The sequence below is a fragment of the Lissotriton helveticus genome, chromosome 7, assembly GCF_964261635.1.
Source record: "Lissotriton helveticus chromosome 7, aLisHel1.1, whole genome shotgun sequence".
Lineage (NCBI taxonomy): Eukaryota > Metazoa > Chordata > Amphibia > Caudata > Salamandridae > Lissotriton > Lissotriton helveticus.
Window position 1 is genome coordinate 1,692,903,350 of NC_136068.1, and position 19,806 is coordinate 1,692,923,155.

The window sequence follows — 19,806 nt, forward strand, 5'->3', positions numbered from 1 at the left end:
TGGATAACCAGGTATTGTGCTCCTCAAGAGAAGGATCGCTTACTGACACTTTTCAAAGAGTTATTGTATGGAAGCTTATTTGGATGAGATCGAAACTCCACTGGCAAGCAAAGACCCTATATATTAAATTCTGTTTAGGGATTTTTCCCATGCATGTCTTTACTGCCAAATGGAACCATCGCCTGTATTTTTTGCCCCTTGATTGACGAGACGGTTGAGGATATTATTTTCTTTTGCCCTGGGTAACAAGCAATTTGAAAGAAGTGGGTTTTACCTTTCTGCCGCAACCTGGGGATAACAAAATGATAGCACTGCATCTAGAAATTTAAGTAGTAATATTAGTCAATGTATTGTGTTCTCTGTCTCTTAATTTTTGATTAGTATGTGGAGGTATGGGCAGAAAAACTCACTAAGTTAGTGGGTGTAATGTTTATGCTGACCATTTCCTGTTCTTTTTATGAGTAATGTGTTTTGCAGGGTAAAGTGATTTTAATTTGTATTTAGCTTTTTATGTATATGTGATTGTTAAATAGGATGTAATGATGTATGAAAATCGCCTTATCAAATGTTGGCTGGACAAATCTATGAGTTGAAATTCTTTGCATACTGTTTTATTCTTCTATTTTATCATATTAAGTCTATTTATTCTGTTAAAGGCCTTAGACCGAAATAAAGATTTATTAAGTAAGAATATGTATCAATTTGTGCATCACGAATTAAAGTGTCTTTATTTGTTTTGATCCTATTGAAATCTGTTTCCAGCACACCTCAAAATTACAAAATAACATCTCATTCGTTTTTGCTTGCCTAACTGCTGAATTTATGCAGTTATTTTACAGGTAAATGCATTTATGTGTTGCAAAAAATGACTTCCAAAGATTGCCAATAATTCATTTTTTAAATTCCTCTCACTTTGCAGTCAGAGAAAGAAAAGTAAACAAACCCATGGTAAAATAATTAGCAGCAACTTGTTAAAAGACATAGCTGCACATGTGATCTCTGTAGTCGAAGCACTACAAATGTGACAAGATAAACAGAATTTAAAAGCATCTTTATTAATTGCTCTGACTTTCCCAACCCACCAAAAATCGTCTCGCTACCCACCAGTGGGTTGTGTTCCACAGTTTAGGAATCTCTTCCCTAGGGTACTGCAGCCTGCTAACAGCAACGACTTTTATCCGACTTGATAGATGGCTTACGGTACTGCACCCAGGTACATCAGAAGGCATGCAAATGCCACATTTGGCTGCAGGTTTTTCATGATGATTTCTTTTTATTTAAATGTGCTCTTTAACAGGTATACAGAACGAACACAATAATTAATGGGAGTTAGCTTGCAATATGAACAAGCATTGCCAAAGTCAATAGGTCTGGCTTGCATTTTCAGTTACATTTTAGAATCGGTAACACAAAAGGAAGTATCAAGGGATGTGGTATACTAGGTGAAGTTTGCATTTGTGGTGGAGGAAGCCTATTGTGCAGCTACTTTTGAAATATCTCATGATTCCACTGTCCGGCATGACTAGGTTCCTTCTTTAGAGGGTTTTGGTTCTCCTACTGCTCAGTGAAGAAACCACAGACTGTGCTGATAGTCTCACACTCCATGTGTCAGTCAGTCAAAAAGTACTTTATTCGGTTCATTTACAAAAACCACAAAAGTATACAAGAAACATGCAAAGAGGTCTAAAATAGAAGAATACATAAAAGTACAAGTACATGGTGTCCAGTTTAGAAAAAAGTTATGTACAGCTATCCATAGTTAAAAAAGAGGAATAAAAACATTATACACTTATGTTTAAAAGTAATACAATATATTGTAATTCATCTAAGTCCAATTGATCTTTTTGCTAAGTCTCATTGCTATGGTTAAAAATTTGGCAACATTGCAGATTTCCCAAATGTTTGACAGTAATTGAAGGTACAATAAAGCGGGCTTCACTTGGCTAAAACCTTTCCCCTTTAATAACGGTATGATAAACTTTTTCCTTATATGAGTGAAATAACCACAGAAAAACAAAAAATGGGCAGTATCCATAAGGGAACAACCTTCGCATTTGCACAAGTCCAGATCAAGGGATTTAGTCCAACATGGGCGGCCAGAAATCAAGAAGTGGATTTTATTTAACCGAAACTTAGTTAAAAGATATCTATGGTTTGAGGTGTTGACGACCTTTAGATACAGTTCCAGTTCACACCCAGAGGATACAATCAATTGATGCGTTCTCACAGTAGGCTTTGCCAATTCCAGGCCCTCTCTATCCGACCCTTTAATTAACATAAAGGTGTTTTTCACCCAGTTTAGGTCGCCCTTGACCAAGTGAGATGGCTTTTTAAACAGTTCTGGCCGTCCCAGCTTTATGGATAATTGTTGGAAATATTTCAACCACGGAATATAGTCCCAATGATCAAGTGCGAGGCAATCATTTAAAACTTCGTGGTTCACCTTCAATTCCGGGTTCAGCCAGACTGAGATCCACTTCAGTAGTGGGGCCATAGCGATTCGATCCTCCAAGTAATCTATGCCACATTCCTGATGTACAATAAAACCGGCCGTAGATCTTGGTAGGGAAAGAATTGTTTTGAGAAAATTGTCCTCCGCTACCTGAAGCATCTTAACGGATCTGAAGCCCCACAAGTCTGCACCATACATTGCAATAGCAATGCATTTTGCAGTATAAACCTTCAGTACCGCCTCCAAGGGTTTCACCCCTAATTTGCGGGAAAAACCCAGGACTGCCGAGATAGAACAAGCAAAGGCATTCTTTTTCTCCAACAGTTGGGGGTGCCAAGTTGAACGGTCATCAAAAACAACCCCCAAATAGGGAAATCTCGACACTCTTGTCAATTTATGCCCATTGCAATGCAACGCCTTAACATTTTTCTGGGCCATACCTTTCTGCCCCACAACCATTACATGAGATTTACCATAATTGACTCTTAGATCAAGAGATGACATAAAAACATAAAACGAGTTTAGTAGGCACTGGAGACCCACTGCAGTGCGGGCTAAGAGGGCGGCATCATCCGCATATAATAATGCCGGTAATAGAAACTTCCCACCCCTAGGTATATCTTTACATGATAGTTCTAAAACACTTCCTAGATCGTTAATATATAGCGTAAAAATCAACGGGGCGAAAATGCATCCTTGCCTTACACCATTGGAGATGCTAATCTTCCCCGTACTGTTACCTTTTCGATCATACCTCACAGAGGCTGTAAGGTCCCTATGGAGGTCTGCCAGGAAGTACACAATATCGGGGTCAATGCCAATCCTTAAGAGCAAACCCCATAACTTGGACCTGTTTACTCGATCAAACGCCGAGGATAGGTCCATAAATGCAATGTATAGGTCTCCTTGCTTCGCTATTGTATACTTCCCTATGAGCAGTTGCAAATTGAGGGTTTGGTCTATTGTGCTTCGCCCTTTTCTAAAGCCATACTGTAGGGCGGAAAGAGTATCAGTTTCTTCAAGCCAATCATTTAGTTTGCATAAGACCACTCTCCCTAGGACCTTTAGCGCTGAATCAATAAGAGAAATTGGGCGGTAATTACCCGGGTCACCTCTATCACCTTTTTTATAAATAGGGACAATCACCGACTGGAACCATGTCTCCGGAATGCCTATACTGGAAATTCTATTAAAAAAATTCGTTAAGATTTTGGACCAAAATGCTATGTTAGCATTAAAAAGGTCGGAGGGGACACCATCCTGCCCTGGAGCCTTATTACTAGTCATTTTACCAATTGCACGGCCACCTCCCCTTCGTTTACTACTAAGATATAGGGGAGCCTGATGAAGGTGGTCGACGCCTCAGCCCCAGAATTCTCATCCTCATAAACTGACTTAAAATGCAGCAGCCATTTATCTTCCTGTATTCCACAGTCCAGTTCGTTGTTACAAGAGTCAGCAAAATAAGATTGGTTTACCACTGCCCAGAACTTGGCGCTATTTTTCAACACGTCAATTGACGTTAACTCTGCCCAGGCGTCCTCTCTAATCTCACGTCGCCTCCTTTCAACGGCTACCTTATAATCTTTCCTGAGGGTGGCTACAAGCAGTCTGTCCACTCGTTTGCTTTTAAGGGCCGATTTTAATTTTTTATTTGCCATTAAACAATTTTCATCAAACCAGCCTGCCCTCCCATTGATTTTACCTTTGCCATGTCGTGTCAAGTTGGAGGCAATTTCATGACAGACTTTTTGATACGCCTCCACTACTTCTTTGTCCCCAGCATCTACATTCATACAGAGGTCCAGTTCCTCCCGGCTACCATTACAGAGATTTGAGAAAAACTCCTTTGGGACTATCTTGCACCACTTAATTCTACGGGCTTGGTCAGTTGACTTAATATCGCATTTGTTCACCATATTCGGCCTACTCTTGGTTATTATAATAACATCTCTTATCCTTAACAGGACTTGATTATGGTCACTGAAATGAGACCTCACTACGGAATAACTGACAATATGACTGCCACAGGTACTACTTAAAAAAATAAAATCTATTGTTGACCCGCTGCCTTGTCCTTTAAATGTGGGAATATCTTCACCTCCCCTGCTTGGTAACATCAGCCCATATTCGGCCAACATGGTTTCCAGTAAAACACCCTGGTCTGTATGCTCGAAGTGAATGTCAACTTGATCAGGGGGACCCAAAAAAACGTTTGGTGGAAATTAAAGTCCCCCAACAATAAAATAGTGCATTCAACCTCAAGTGACTCTTTAAATCTTAGAAAGAAAGAGTTTAGCATCATTAAGTTGCTCGTAGGTTGAGCCCTGTCAAAGGAATTATAAAAATTTACCACAAGAACATTGTGGTAACCCTTACGTGTTATTTGTACTGCAAGACAATAGGGGCAGCCAGTGGCTATTTCTTTGTACGTACCAGGGATTTTGGCAGAGATCAGCGTCACCAAACCACCCCGCGCCCGTCCCCGAGTAGACGAGACGGCTGGGAGATAGAAAGTGGTGAAACCATCTATAGTCAAGAAATTTTTTGTGTCCCAGGTTTCCTGCATGCCAATAATGTCCATAGTACTTAGGAAATCCCTTCAAATGGGATCATCAACTTTATTCCCAACACCGGCAATATTCCACGTGGCCACGGATAACTCCCCCTTTCCTCTTACTTTTTTTGTTTTCAATTATGGGTTCTTGTTCACCACCGCCATTACATGGGTCAGTAACTAAGGCTGGTAGGCCCATGTCTGTATTCAACTCCTGAAAAGTCTGGGTGATTTTTACCTGCTGTGGTGGGGTTTGGGGGATGTTTTCCAACTCATTTACCAATAGGCCCTGTGTTTGTCAATCTACCCAGCCTAGGTTAGACAAGCAGTCGTAACGGTTGGCCATGGGGATATTAAAGTATGGTTCTTGGCAGTTAACAGACTGGGGGTAACTGTTAAAATGGCCATTAAAGGACCCTGCCCCGAATCCCCCATGTGTGGAACTACCACCTCTTCCGTAAACCATGCTCCAGCTTTCATCACCTCCACCACCCCATGTATGGGCATTAGCATTCCATGGGAAGTTAGACCTCCTCCTTCCCTTTTGGTCATTTGGAGCTCTCAACCAACTCCATCTTTTGTCCGTCTGCTCAATTGGCAGATAGAAATAAGAGAGTGGCCTAGCAGTGACTGTACTTGCTTGATAGCGAGGGGTCCTACTGCAGATATGTTGCACCACCTGCGGGTTTTCAAAGGTTACCACTATGCAATCCCCTTGTAAACTTTTCTTGTTTCCACCCACCCAGGGGGTTCTTTCCACCATTAAAATGTTACTGGGGGTATTCACTGGTAGGGGATGGTTATTTGATAGCCAGTGGCATACCTTATTCTTTAGTGCTTGAAAAGGTTCCACGTAGGGTTGTGTTAGTTCTGTTACCCCAGTCAGAACCACAACATAGGGGCCAGCATCTGGAGGAAGGTGAATATTTCTTCGGGGCTCAGCCTTTTCAAGTGGGGCTGAGTCCAAATTTGGGGTCAGTGGGGTCTGTGGTATCTGGTCTTTAAATTTGACCTGGCTAGTAGGCTTGACCTTAACAGGAATAGGAGTTTTATTTAATTCAGTTGTCTTAACATTTGATCCTGCCAAGTTTGAGGTCCTGGTCGGGTTCTTTGGTACGATTTTTTTACCCGTGGCTACATTGTCATTAGCCAGAGGTTGTTTACGGGCTTTAGTTGTTGCACTGGGGGCCATGTTATTCTTGGCGGGGCTAGGGGCACTTATATCCATATGGATATTTTTCAACACAAGTTCAATGCCCCGGAGCCTTGCCTCAAGGGGTGCAAGTAGAGTTTTCAAGATTTCAATGACATTGTTGCTCATCAGGTTTGCCTCTCTTTCTTCCCTACGAGTATCCCCCGGGTTGTCATCTTCCCCACTTACTTCCAGGATATCATCCAAACTGTCATCTGCGAGCGTATCATCAAGTAAACTCAATGATAGGCCACCAGCTACCATCCGGACGTCCCCTGGATCTTCGACTCTTACGGCCGAATCCCCACTAACAGCTACAATCTCTTTGTCAACTGTCATCTGGTTAGAGATGGTTTCTACTTTCCTAGTTTTATTGACAATCGACTTGGTAGACCTATTTTTGGGGATCGCCCCCTCTATCTGCCCCCTCTGGTCAATAGCGGTAGTGATGGATTGGATGTTCACATGCAAAGCTACAGAGTCGTTTCCCAATGTGCCCTCTAACAAAGAATTAACGTCAGGGGGTACACCAGGGCATTGTTGGGGACTGGACCTAGCTGGCATGGTAATGCATACTGAGGTGTCAGGTGTTCGTGTCTGGGCAATATGGCCTAATGAAGATCTTTTGGCCGATGCCAAATCTTGTGACACCCTTCTGCCCATTAAGACTATCCCCTCATCAATTAGTGAGTTGGTACGAACTATAAAATCATCTAGGGTGCCGGTCAACTTTTTAACCCCTGCAGTCATACTTCTGGTCTCTCGGCACTCCATATCAACTCCAGTTAATGCTTGAGTTACAGTATTATCAGATCCCACCAACAGAAACAAATACTAAGCATATATACACACTCCCTATGTGTCTAAGTGGGAAGGAATTCGAATTATAGCGTCGGTGCTTACAGTTCAGATGTCCATGTGTGGGTAAGTTGATACGATTGAAGCAGGGTGAGTGGCCCAGCCCAGGCTCTTTAGGCCTCTGAGGGCAACAGAGGGCCCACCCTTTGCCCGGGCTTAGCCCGGCGCTCCCGCGCAGCGAGCGACTGGCGCAGTTATATTAGAATTCTGAGGTGACCAGGCGACCAGGGGGTGGGGCTAACAGGGGGCGTGACCCAGCTGGAAGAGGTCAGGCAGGGACTCCTGGGAGAGCGAGTCCCTGCAGCGCAGCACACCTGTGATGATACGAAGCCTCTCCGCCCCAGCACACTCCTTAGCACAGGGTAGGTTCTCCCGGCGGCGTCTCAACCCGCGCAGCGGCACCCGCGAAGCGGGTGCGGCCAGTCGTGACAGCGGGACTCGGGTAGGCAAACAAAGTCTCACGATGGTCTCCTTGAATAAATACAAAAGGTTCCCACTTGCTCCAGGGAGGAAGGTCGTTTTTAAACAAGGTGTGTCGTCCAGGGGGTGGGGCTAACAGGGGGCGCGACCCAGCTGGAAGAGGTCAGGCAGGGACTCCTGGGAGAACGAGTCCCTGCAGCGCAGCACACCTGTGATGATACGAAGCCTCTCCGCCCCAGCACACTCCTTAGCACAGGGTAGGTTCTCCCGGCGGCGTCTCAACCCGCGCAGCGGCACCCGCGAAGCGGGTGCGGCCAGTCGTGACAGCGGGACTCGGGTAGGCAAACAGAGTCTCACGATGGTCTCCTTGAATAAATACAAAAGGTTCCCCATGTGATCTCCCATAGAATCTATTTTTGTGTTACTAGCGTTGGTTGTTTCTGATGTTTGTGTTATGGTAACACACCACCCTCCTTTAGAGAGAATTCAGTGTACGATGTAAATGTAATGTAAATGTAAATGTCATGGTACTTATAGAGCACACTGTTACCAGACGGTCACCTTGTGGTGTCGCCTATTCGGCTTTCTGGCGCTGATACTCATACCGCTGTGGAACCCCTTCTGGCTTTCCCAGTGAAGTGTCCACTCCTGGGCACTCCCAGGGTGAAGCCAGGCATCCTTAGCGCTGTTGGGGCCGGTGTGGAGGCTAAGCAAGCTATTGCCCAGAGTTGCAGCGTGGGGCCCGTGATTAGAATAGGCACCGAGGCGAGAATTAACAGGTCAGAGGAAATTGAGCCCAAGACCCCGCTGAGGCGGGAATCGAACCCTGGTCCCTGGCCAGGACTCTGCATCATGGTCTGCTGCTCTAACCATTGGGCCACACTCCTCCTCATGTTGCCATATGTCGCAAATAACCCTTTCATCATTTCAAATTGAATATCTTCCCATAATGCACCTCACTAGGCATCATTTTGTTGGTAGTCTTGGCACCAGAATCTTTAGTCTGCTTGACCGTCCTTCTTGAGTTTGGCCCTCAGCAGAAGTTTGAAAACCTCCTATTAAGCTACCCAGTGGTCTTTTCCCTTCCATATACAGTTGGTTTCTCACCTTTCATTCTGTGTTCATTCTCCATGTCAGCTAGAAAGGAAGGGTAGAAAAGAGGCAGAATAAGTTGGTGAACTTCAAGAAGAACAGGATACTACATTCTGAGTGAGTCCACTTGCTCATATACCAGTAGTACAAGTACACTTCCTTCCACCAATGCACATATATCTTGACCTGCAGCTCACACACATGTGGCCCACATTGCACTTCTAATGCACTTTAATGGATGATTGTCACGCCAGCAGAATATGTACGAACCTTTTCCTGTTCTATATAAACTAACGGTAGGAGTTTACATGTGGCAAATCTCACATTAGTTTCCAAAACTGTCTTAGTCCTGAGCACCACAAAACCTCGTCTCCCATTTACTTTCGTCTTCTGCTCGTTTACTCACACCCATTCCTGTTACCCCCATCTTCTGAAACATGCCTTCCTCACTCATTGGAAATCTTCTTCCATAAATTTACTACATTCCCTGACTCCTGCGCACACTCTGTTACCTTCTAGGTCACATTGCTCTGTATAAATCTGCAAACATACATACATGCATACGTTGTGTGATACTAACCTACTACCCTCAAAGCATTCTCCAGTGAAGTCACATCTCTCCTATTCTAATGAACCTCTAGTCTACACTTCAACACCCCCTTCTGCTCTAGGCTGCCATCTTCACAAGCTTTGCTTAAGACCACTAGATGAGATTTTACATGTATACAGAGTCAAATATTGCACAATACAATTCTGCAGCTCAAGAGTGGGGAAAATAAAGAGTTTTCCCATGATCTGTGTATCACCAGCAAGGTACAGTCAATTTCCTATTGTTCAACCTGCTAATTGGATAATTTACGCCCTATTGTTATATCAGTGGCAATGGCCTGTAAACCATTTTTTAAGTCGCTAGTAACATATTTAGCAATTTTATCAGAACCGTGGTAGTTCATCTGTCATTCTTTTACTGTTTGCAAGGCTATTCCCCAAAATCTGTCATTAACACTACTGTTGATATAATGAAAAATGGGATAAACACATAACTAATCAGTATGTTAAAAAAAGAAATTCAATGCTTCTGATAATTCTGATGTCTTAATCCCCTCAAATGTATTTGACTAACACACTCTCCGACTAAAATCAGTTGCCGTTTCAACTATAGGTGGCTAAAGAAGTCCTTGGGTCATCATCAGGACAGAAAAAAGATTCTCTGACTTGCCATCTGGCAATGGTAGTGCCGGATTTCTCCATAGCTGTGTCAATTTACCCCAATCTGAGCTGCAGTTTCAGCTTCTTTTCTAATACATGAGCCTCCGCACAGTCTGTTATTTACTTGGTGGATGCCAGTGCTTGCCAGGGTAGAAATTGAAGGTTATGAGTACTGTGGAACCTTTCTGTGTGTTTCACTAAAGTCTATAATCTTGAAAGATCAGACCGAAAAAGCAGCTGCACTATATGGACTGTGAACATTAATGACACTTGGAAACTTCAGATGACGTCACTGCGGAGGGCTTTATCATGGCTGACTGCAGTAAGTGCATGCCATGGACAAATGCATTATTCTCCTGGTTGTTCTGATAGGGCATTTATCCTGACTACAAGTAGCGACCAGTACAAACTGAGGACTGTTTTTCTGTCCCCCAGGATCGATATGTAGACCTGTAGTTCATCCCGATAGAGCGCTTACAGCACTCTAAATTGTATGGGTGCATTATACTCATGGTTCAAATGCACTTACATATATTTTTGTCGTTTGCAGTGTTACATGATTAATACAAGGCATTTGTTCAAGTCACAGGAGCGTTTGTAATGTAGAATGCAAATTTGCATAGGACTTTGTATGTATTAAAAAAGTTTATTATTCCTGTATGTATAATGTGCAGAATGAAATTATACTCGTACAATGTAACTGTGTGTAGTTTAGGTTGCCTGCATTGTAGTCCCAACCTGCGGGTTGTTTTGAGTTTCGTTTCTCAGTGGTTGCTCAAGAATTAATTAAATGAATCCTTTTGTATTAGAAGATAGTATGTTCTCATCCTACTGCAGGTGCAGGATTTCGACCTCATTATTCCTAGATTAAGCAGATACCCAGAATGTCTTTGAAGAAGACTGGAAAGCGAAAAGGGAGGACGCCTTTCGTGTCTGGCCTATGTGAGATCCAAGGCCACTGGAGAGGAGCTGAACAAACTAAGGGCCATATCGCTGCTTTAGCAGCACTTTTTGGCGCTAAAGTGGGGATATTTTTATCGCCCTATCAGCAAGCTGTCGCTAACAGCAGTTAGCAACATCTTTTAGGCGATAGCGACCGGTTTGGGTCCCGCTTTGTATGTCAGCTAATGACATGCAAAGTGGGCGTACCCAAACTGTTAGCAACTGAAAGCAGTTGCTAACACAGCTATCGCCTATTAGCAAGGCAGGCAAAGCGATAAAAAAATCGTGCTAAGCACGATTATCGCTATAATCTAACGCCTCCTGAAAACATGACTTACCTGTTTATCCAATGGGAGATGGAGTTTCAGGTTAAGTCCCCATTGGTGTTAATGTGTGAATATCGCTGTATTTCCAGCGATATTCACGCATTTCGCTGCTATCGCTGGATATTTTAGCACAATGGAGAAAAACGTTGCTAATAGCATGTTTTCTCCGCTAACATATCCAGCGATAGTCAGCGACAAAAAAAAAATATCGCTATTCCTTGCTAATATGCCCCTAAGGATCCTGTGGAAATTTACAAATGTTACAATGCAGAAGTTCATTATGTGACGTATTGTGGGATGAACTTGGTCTGTTTGTATGATGCGCAGGGACAGATTCAAGAGACTTTTGCTTATTCGGAGAAGAAGGAGCATCTTAGAGCGAGCTCCATAGCCTTAAGCTATCAGACCCATTTTGACGTGAGTACTTCTTAGGAAGTCAGCATGTGCTGACACCTTGGGGGTATGAGACAAGGGAAATAGGCAGGACCCTCCTTTAGAACAGTGTAGGGAAAGATATCTTTCGTGTTCCTCTCAATGAAAAGAGAATTGGACTCAGATTCTATTCTGGGTTGCATTTTGATTCTGGAGTTCATCACATTGTGTCTTTTGTGCTGAATTAATTATATTTGTAAACTCGGCTCTGTGTTGATTTTTATGTACCTATATTCTCGGATATTAAGGTATGTTTATATTCAATTATTTTTGGCTTTATAATAAATGTATCCAACGGAGTCCAGAGTCTGTGGTCCTTTAAAGCATGACTAATTTGTAAGTATAATCTTGAATTGTTTTGCTCCCCTCTTCCACTTTTAGCAGGCAAATAAAAGACCATCAGTATTGGATTCAGTAGGGAAGATAAGGATACAATTTAGCGTAATCAATCCCAACCCTCAAACAAGGAGACACATGAGAAGCCTAGAACTTCAGAAAGACATCGTCAACCCTCCTAAATATACCCACTCTTTGTTAAGAGAACAGGCAACAATTGTACAGCGAGATCTTCAATCCTTCTTCTGGATACATAAAGCCCAAAAAACCTCTTTACTCAATAACTGTGTGTTTCTTGAATACCTTGAACATAGTGCAGCCATGCAGGCCCTGCTATTGTCCCTCACCAGACTCCTGACGGAACTCTGTAAAAGAGTGTTAAGTCTCTTTTTATAATAAAGGCTTACATCCTGGATGACATTTGCACAGTCTATCCCTGCAGAACTCACTTCTGTCCCCCACAAAATCATGGGGACCATGACTGAGCATGATGGGGGAAGATAGCTCTACTGGCACCCAATCATTTTATGAGGAACCTGCATAAGACCTCCTAGCATCTGATTAAGGTAAGTTGCATGTGTTCTATCTCTCATACTCCTTCCAACCTCCGGACTATTAAGCGATGTGACACTAAGAGCAGCACTTTGGTTACTCAAACACAACATCAAAACACTTCCCACATTGAATGCAATAGGCCTCCATGATCATCCACTCAACATTACCCATTTGCAAATGTGGTATGGTGCCTCGTCGGGGGCATGAGGCACTATACAAATGGCACTAATTTGTACATATTGCTTGCACTTCACTCCTAACACACACACACTTTCTGCCAGGGTACCCCCACAACAACACATAGGACCTACCACTACCCCAGTATGGACATGATTCTCTATTAATTTGAATCTTCTTCTCACACTCTTAGCTCCAAGATTAGTAACACACTAAGCCACCACCTTTTCTTTAGTAGATTCGATAAGACCATGATCTTCTCCCATTCAATCACCCAAAAGATCATTTACTTGTTTCTTCATGTGTTCCTTCATACATTGGTTCACACTCATTACAAAAATGAGAATGCATGGTTAATAATAATATTTTGTGAACTAATACAAAGTTCTGTGGAAAGCTTCAACATTTTTCATAGATTGCAGTGTTTCGCTTCGCTATATTTTGTACGAAAATTGTGACTTTTGCCGCAATTTATGATGCATGTGTCTTTGTTTACCACTACATAATGTCTCTGCAGAGATATACTTTACAGACAGCTTTGTTCTGGTGTGTCTACGTGTAAATCATTTCGCTATACTTAGAAGAAATTCCACACTGGCGAAACATAAACGGGCAAAAGGAGCCATTTTGCAAAATGCAAACTTCACAAAATTTGACAAGCAAAATTAAAATGTGATCATTTGGAACAACAGGCTCATATGAAAAGTCTTACTAAAAAATCCATAATCGCAAGAATGCACTGAAAGGTTTTAAAATAGTCAAAGGTACAAGGAAAACAAAACGTTTCTCTAAGCCCACTTACCCTTTAACTTGTTTCCTTGATCTTCTTTTCCATCTATTCAATCATTTGGACATTGAATGAAAAATATATTTTTATGTTAATTTGTGCAGAATAAAATAGGAACTTCAGTATCAGGGTAGATTCAGGTCAGATTACACAAACATTTAAGGAAAGGTAAACAGCAAACCCCCAGGATCCCAATATAAACAAATTGAAGAGAGGAGAAGAGAAATCTTGTGGGGAAAGTCAAAGAGAGAGAATGGGTTGAAGACAGAGAAAGACAAGCATTTGCAATCCAAATTGGTCTCGCATTTGTGAGAGTTCGAGGTACTGGCGTTGTAAATGACAATGTCTTTTACCTATGTGTTTAGGATTGGAGTGGAGTGGAGTGGATGTATGTGGTGTGGAGTTGAATTATGTGGGTTGTATTGAATTGTTAGCTGTGAAGTTGCGTGGTGCGGAGTGGATTTGTGTAGTGGGATTATGTGGCATGGTGTGCAGTGAAAATATGTGGAAAGTAATTATGTGGTATTGAGTGTTCTGGAATTATGTTGAGTGGGATTGTGTGTCATAGAGTGTAATTAAGCAGAATGGCATTTTGTATTGTGGAATGTTATGTTGTGGAGTTTAATTGTGTGGAGTGCTGTTGAGTTTTGTGGCAGGATGTGGATTTCTGTGGTGTGATTCAGATGTATGTGGTATGCTATGTAGTTGTATTTTTGAGTTGAAATATGTGGTTTGTTGTTGAATTATGTGGTGTGGAGTGGAAATGTGTAGAGTTGAATTGTAGCCCATTGTATTTACTTCCAGCAGCGACAAGGGCCTTGGTAACATCACCCAGCGGCTTGCAAGGTAAACATAGCCAATCTGCTGGCTACTCACAATGAAGGTACTTCTTTTTTGTGCCCATCACTTCATGCGTGGTGGATAAGCACGCACCTTTTGGGATGACGGAGCCGGTGATGCTATGCTGGGCAGCTGTGATCCAATCTGTTGTGGACTTTCATGCCGCCTCCGTCTTTCCTTATGTTTAAATTGCAATAAAACGTTTTTTGGAGAAAAAACTTCAAGGAACCAACATTTTGTTGCCTCTTACATAGTGTACACTGCTACAGTAAATGAAGGTTTGTGCTGTGTATATGCTGCATCATTTTTCGCTTCCACCATTGCAAATTCCTTTTCATGTTTTGTGACCCGAAGCATCTAGCAAGAAGGAACATGCAGTGTAATTTATGCGACGATAGATGCATGGGCAACAGTCATTTGGAAGTGTGTTTTTTAAGCGGCGTCAGCAAGTTCGCCTTGTGCAGCGATGGAGCCTGCTCTGTGCGTTTTAGTCAAGCCCTGTTTTCATTTGGGCTTCAAGTGCCTGACAGGAGCACCTTAACTTGTCTCATGCACGGAGTTTAGGGCGAGTTACAGTACAGTACGTTTCTCGCTAGCACAGTGTCCAATTCAGGGAGGAAGAAGAGCACCGAGAAGTTACAGTAAACTCAAATTAAAAGAGCAGGGCCTTCCTCATCCACACCTTCCCTGTATCAAGCGAGATTAACACCCTATGGAAAACCTCACAAGAAGGAGGGCGCTTGCAAATGATTCAGTGCCACCCGCAGCTGCTATCGCCTTCAATTTCTTCTGGTCTGCTGGAGCCTGGAGTTTCCAGAGACTCTTCTGACTGCTAGGAGGTGGGATATTGACCGGACGTCAGTCGATGCTCCTGGATGTCACGGGGGAGCCTTGCATTCCCCTGGCTATTCTTCGCGCCCGCTCATACCTTCTTTGTATATGGTCATGGCATAGGCATTCCTGGGATGCTAGGGCTCTGACGTGGGGGTGATCAGCTCAGCAGGGGGAGGCCAGGTAGTAGACAATGGGATCCTACCTGTAGAATGCATACACCCTTTTATGCTCACCCCACATGGTGAGTGGGCGTACCCTGACTCCTAATAGGCTACTATCCTCATCCTCAAGATGACGGATAGTGAAACGTGGGGTCTACCTCGTCTGTCCCACCTGAGGGATGGTACAGGGTGAAGGTAGACCCACCTCATACTTTACCTAATTTTCCCACCAGTCCTCCCACCAAAAGTGGAGCAGTACTGGGGGTCGCATCTGCTTCTAACAGCAGAGGGCTAGGGGCAGGATTCAAATGTGGCATGTCCTTTGAAGTTCCCACTTCTGCCAAGGCAGATCCAGTAGGGAGGAAGGTGCAACCCCCTCTGCCCAGAATAGGCTTTGTATCTGGATCTGGAGAGCTCTGGCTCTCTATCCAGGGGTCCATAAACATGTCTGGTGATCGCCGACTGTCTAAAACTAGACAGGGACAACACCATTGTTTGGTTTTAGAGGACCCTTTAGCAGGGTCTCCTGTGTGAATTTATTAATAAATGCAATACTGCCATCAGCAAGGATTTACTAAGACAAGACATTTGGTACCAATCATCTTATAAATCAGTGAAACTATCATGGAGCTAGGAAACTCGTGATGATGAGTATCCAGCCCGTGTACTCTTTACGGCTTCCCTATTGACTTACAACTTCCAGAATGAACTGGATATTGTAGGGACCCACCTGCTGATGCTGATAGGCCCTCACATAGGATAGAGTGCACCCTGCCTTAGGGATAAAGTCCTACAGTAGGGGGGGTTGACTTATATGTTATTCAGTGCAGGGGTGGCCTGGCACTGTGTGCCATGTCGACTATTTAATTTGTCCTGCACCTGGACACGCGGCCTGTGATCACAGCACCGCCCGATCCAGGTGAAGGGTTCCTAGGGGACCTCCTTCTGTCCCCATGCCCTGGGTACCAAAGGTACCAATTACTTGGGCTTATAGGGGAAATAGAAGTTGTGCCAATCATCGTACTGTTTTGGGGAAAGGAGATCTGGCACTGGGAACTTGGTAAAAAGGAACTAATCATGTCAAAAGAGGTACTTTCCTACACAGATACTGTAGCAGGATGGACACCATAGATAGATACTGTAAGATAGGCTCTGTAGGTAGATACTCTAGAAAGATAGACACCACAGATACATACTGTAACAGGAAAGACACAGTAGACAAGTACTGTAGAAGGAAAGACAAAGTAGACAGATACTGTAGAGGATAAACGCAGCAGACAGATACTGCAGAAGGATCGACACCACAGATAACTTCTGTAAAAGGATAAACGTAGTAAACGGATACTGTAGAAGGATAGACCACTGATGGATACTGTAAATGGATAGATGCATTATACAGATACTGTGGAACGAGATACACCACAGCTAGATACTGTAAAATAATAGACACAGTAGACAGTGTGGAAAGAAAGACAGCACAGATAGATATTGTACAAGGATAGATACATGCAGTATACAGATACTGCGGAAAGAGAGACACCACAGACAGATACTTGTAAAAGAATTTACGCAGCAGACAGATACTGTAGAAAAATAGACACCACAGATAGATACTGTAAAAGAATAGAAGCAGTAGACAGACACCACAGATAGGTACAGTAAGATAGACACTTAGCAGATGGACTGTAGAATGATAGACACCACCGACACTATGGAAAGATAAACATGAGAGAAATATACTGTAAACGGATAACCGCATTTGGCGAGATACTATAGAAGGATAGACACCACAGATCGATATTGTAAAAAGATAAATGCAGTAGACAGATACTGTAGAGAGTTAGGGCCCGAATCACAGAACTAACTTAAGACAAAATCCTAAACTTACTACTTTTGGTATTCACAGAAATTAGGATTTTGTCTTAAGACAGACTTAAGACAGATTTAAGACAGACTTAAGTTAGGATTCTGTTTTAAGTCTGTCTTAAGTCTGTCTTAAGTCTGTCTTAAGACAGAGTCCTAACTTCTGTGAATACCAAAAGTAGTAAGTTTAGGATTTTGTCTTAAGTTAGTTCTGTGAATCGGGCCCTTAGACACTACAGATAGATACTGTAAGATAGACACTTTAGGCAGATATACTGTAGAACATAGTTTTTCTTTGGGGGACTCCAAGCCTTAGTACAGGTAGCACCACAGTAGTTGCCAGCAATACTTGCTGGCAAGGAGGGAGGATATGGGAGCCCCCGGCAGCGTTACAAAGTGCCACTAGCATTCCTACAAGGCAGAATTTGTAGATAGATACTGTAGAAAGATACACACCACAGACAGATACTGTAAAAATATAGACGCAGTATACAGAAACTGTGGAAAGATAGATACCCCAGAGAGATTCTGTAAAAGGTTAGACGCATCAGACAGATACCTTGGAAAAACAGATACTACAGCTAGATACTGTAAAAGGATAGACGCTATAGACGGATACTGTAGAACTGTAGTTCTTAACCTGTGGTCTGGAGACCACTGAGGGCCAGCAAAGCCTACTCAAGGGATCCGCGACTGGTTAGAAAATGAAACAATATTAACAGATTAATTAAGTGTGTTTTAATAAGAAAGAAAAATGTAGAATTGGACATATAGTGGTTCATTGGAGGTCCCCGGGTTTCAGCACTGATTAAGTAGGGGGTTCACAGAAGTCAAAAGGTTAAGAACCACTACTGTAAAAGGATAGACACCATATATAGATATATAAGATAGACACAGTAAGCAGATAGTGTTAAAATAATACAGCATAAATAGTGCTATTAGATAGGGACCATGGAGATATGGTATAAGGATAGACATCATTAATAGATAGATACTACAGAATAGAGACTGTACACACATAGAAAGACAGTGATTTTAAGTGATACTCTTAAAGGATAGAAGCCCCAGGTAGATACTGTAGAAGGATAGACACTGTAGAACAACACTATACAATGATATATATACTGTTGAAGATTGACACTGCAGAATACAGGCCATACACAGATACTGTAGAAGAATAGACACTGTTGACAGATACTGTAGAAGGATAGACATTATAGACAAATACACCATAGACTGATAGTGTAAGAGGATAGACACCGTAGGCCTATAATGGAGAAGGATTGACATTGTTGAAGGATAACCACTATAGACAGATACCACAAAACACTGGTCGATCGATACTGTTGAAAGACAATGATCGTAGGCAGATACTCTAAAGAGATTAGACTACCTAGGTTGATACTGTAGAAGGATAGACAATATAGAGCAATACCATAACATTATATATGCTGTTGAAGGCTAGAAACTGTATATAGACACTATAGAATGGAGACCGTACACAGATATTGTAAAAGGATTGACACTGTAGGCATATACTGTAACATGATAGACACTTTAGACAAAAGCATAATGAAATACACCACATGGAGATAGTGCAGAAGGCCAGGCCTATACTGTAGAAGGATAGACACAATCAACACATTTGGAGTATAAACACTATAGATAGATACTGTACCACACTGTACATAGATACTGCTGAAAGACAGTGACTGTAGGCAGATACTCTAAAAGGATAGACTCTCTAGGTAGACACTGTAGAAGGATAGAGAGTATAGAACAATAATCTAAAATGATATATAATGTCGAAGGATAGATACTATAAATGGATACTATAGAATAGAGACCATACACAGATACAGTAGAAGGATAGACACTGTAGACAAATACTGTAGGAGTACACAATGACCTTATATTGAAGAAGTAAAGACATCTTAGACACCATTGAAGGATAAATACTATAAAGAGATACAGTACCAGGGTTGACACCGTACATTAATGTGTTGAAGGATAGAGATTGTACACAGAATTGCAGCCTCTTCTGCAACCACATCTGATTGCTTACCAAAACTCTCATCTCATGTATCATTTTCATCAAAACCAAGGGGCATATTTACAATGAACTGACGGAGTGCGGCATTAGCTTTCCTGGGTTAACGCCACACTCGACCACTTCAGACACACAGGGCTACACCATATTTACATCACTATGGTGCAGCCCTGCGTTTCCCCCTGCGCTGGCGCTAAACTTAGCAGCCTAGCGCCAACCCAGGCACCCTTGCACCACAGTTCAAGGGTGTCTGTGTTGAGGGGAAGATTGTTTATGTACAGGAAGTCTCCCTTCCTGCATATAAACAATATTTAAATGACGTTTTGTTACTTTTATGTGTGCTGGTTACGGCGGCACACAAAGAAGTTGCAAAATGTCATTTATTTTTTTGATTGTTTATGTGCAGGAAGGGACACCTTCCTGCCATAAATAATCAATGGTAATTTGCTGTTGCTATGTGTGCGGCACAATGCAGCACACATGGAAACAGCAAAAGCGAGGAGAAATAAAGCATTTCTCATCATTTCGCCTGTTTAAGACTAGGTTTTCCCTGGTCTTAATTTTGGAGCTGCCTCCTACTTACACCACCCTTCTAAATAGAGGGCAGCGTGAAAATCACTGGGTGTTGTGGTGGAACACCCACCGCAACACCCATTGCCCTCCCCTTTCATGCTGAGTACAGTGTGAAAGGGTGCCTTATTTACAAGGTAGCGTTATGCTGCC

General features: G+C 42.6%; 1 protein-coding gene across 3 annotated transcripts in view; it reads right to left on the reverse strand.

The window, feature by feature from the left end:
• The window catches only part of LOC144770671 (uncharacterized), a 204,644-nt gene that overhangs the window by 44,750 nt on the left and 140,088 nt on the right, over nt 1–19,806 (reverse strand). For all 3 annotated transcript variants that reach the window (XM_078655385.1, XM_078655387.1, XM_078655386.1), the window contains 2 exons: nt 13,351–13,383; nt 8,587–8,616 (listed from right to left, as the gene is read on the reverse strand). In XM_078655385.1, the coding sequence (XP_078511511.1) occupies nt 8,587–8,616; nt 13,351–13,383 (63 nt within the window). The remainder of the gene's footprint in view (nt 1–8,586; nt 8,617–13,350; nt 13,384–19,806) is intronic.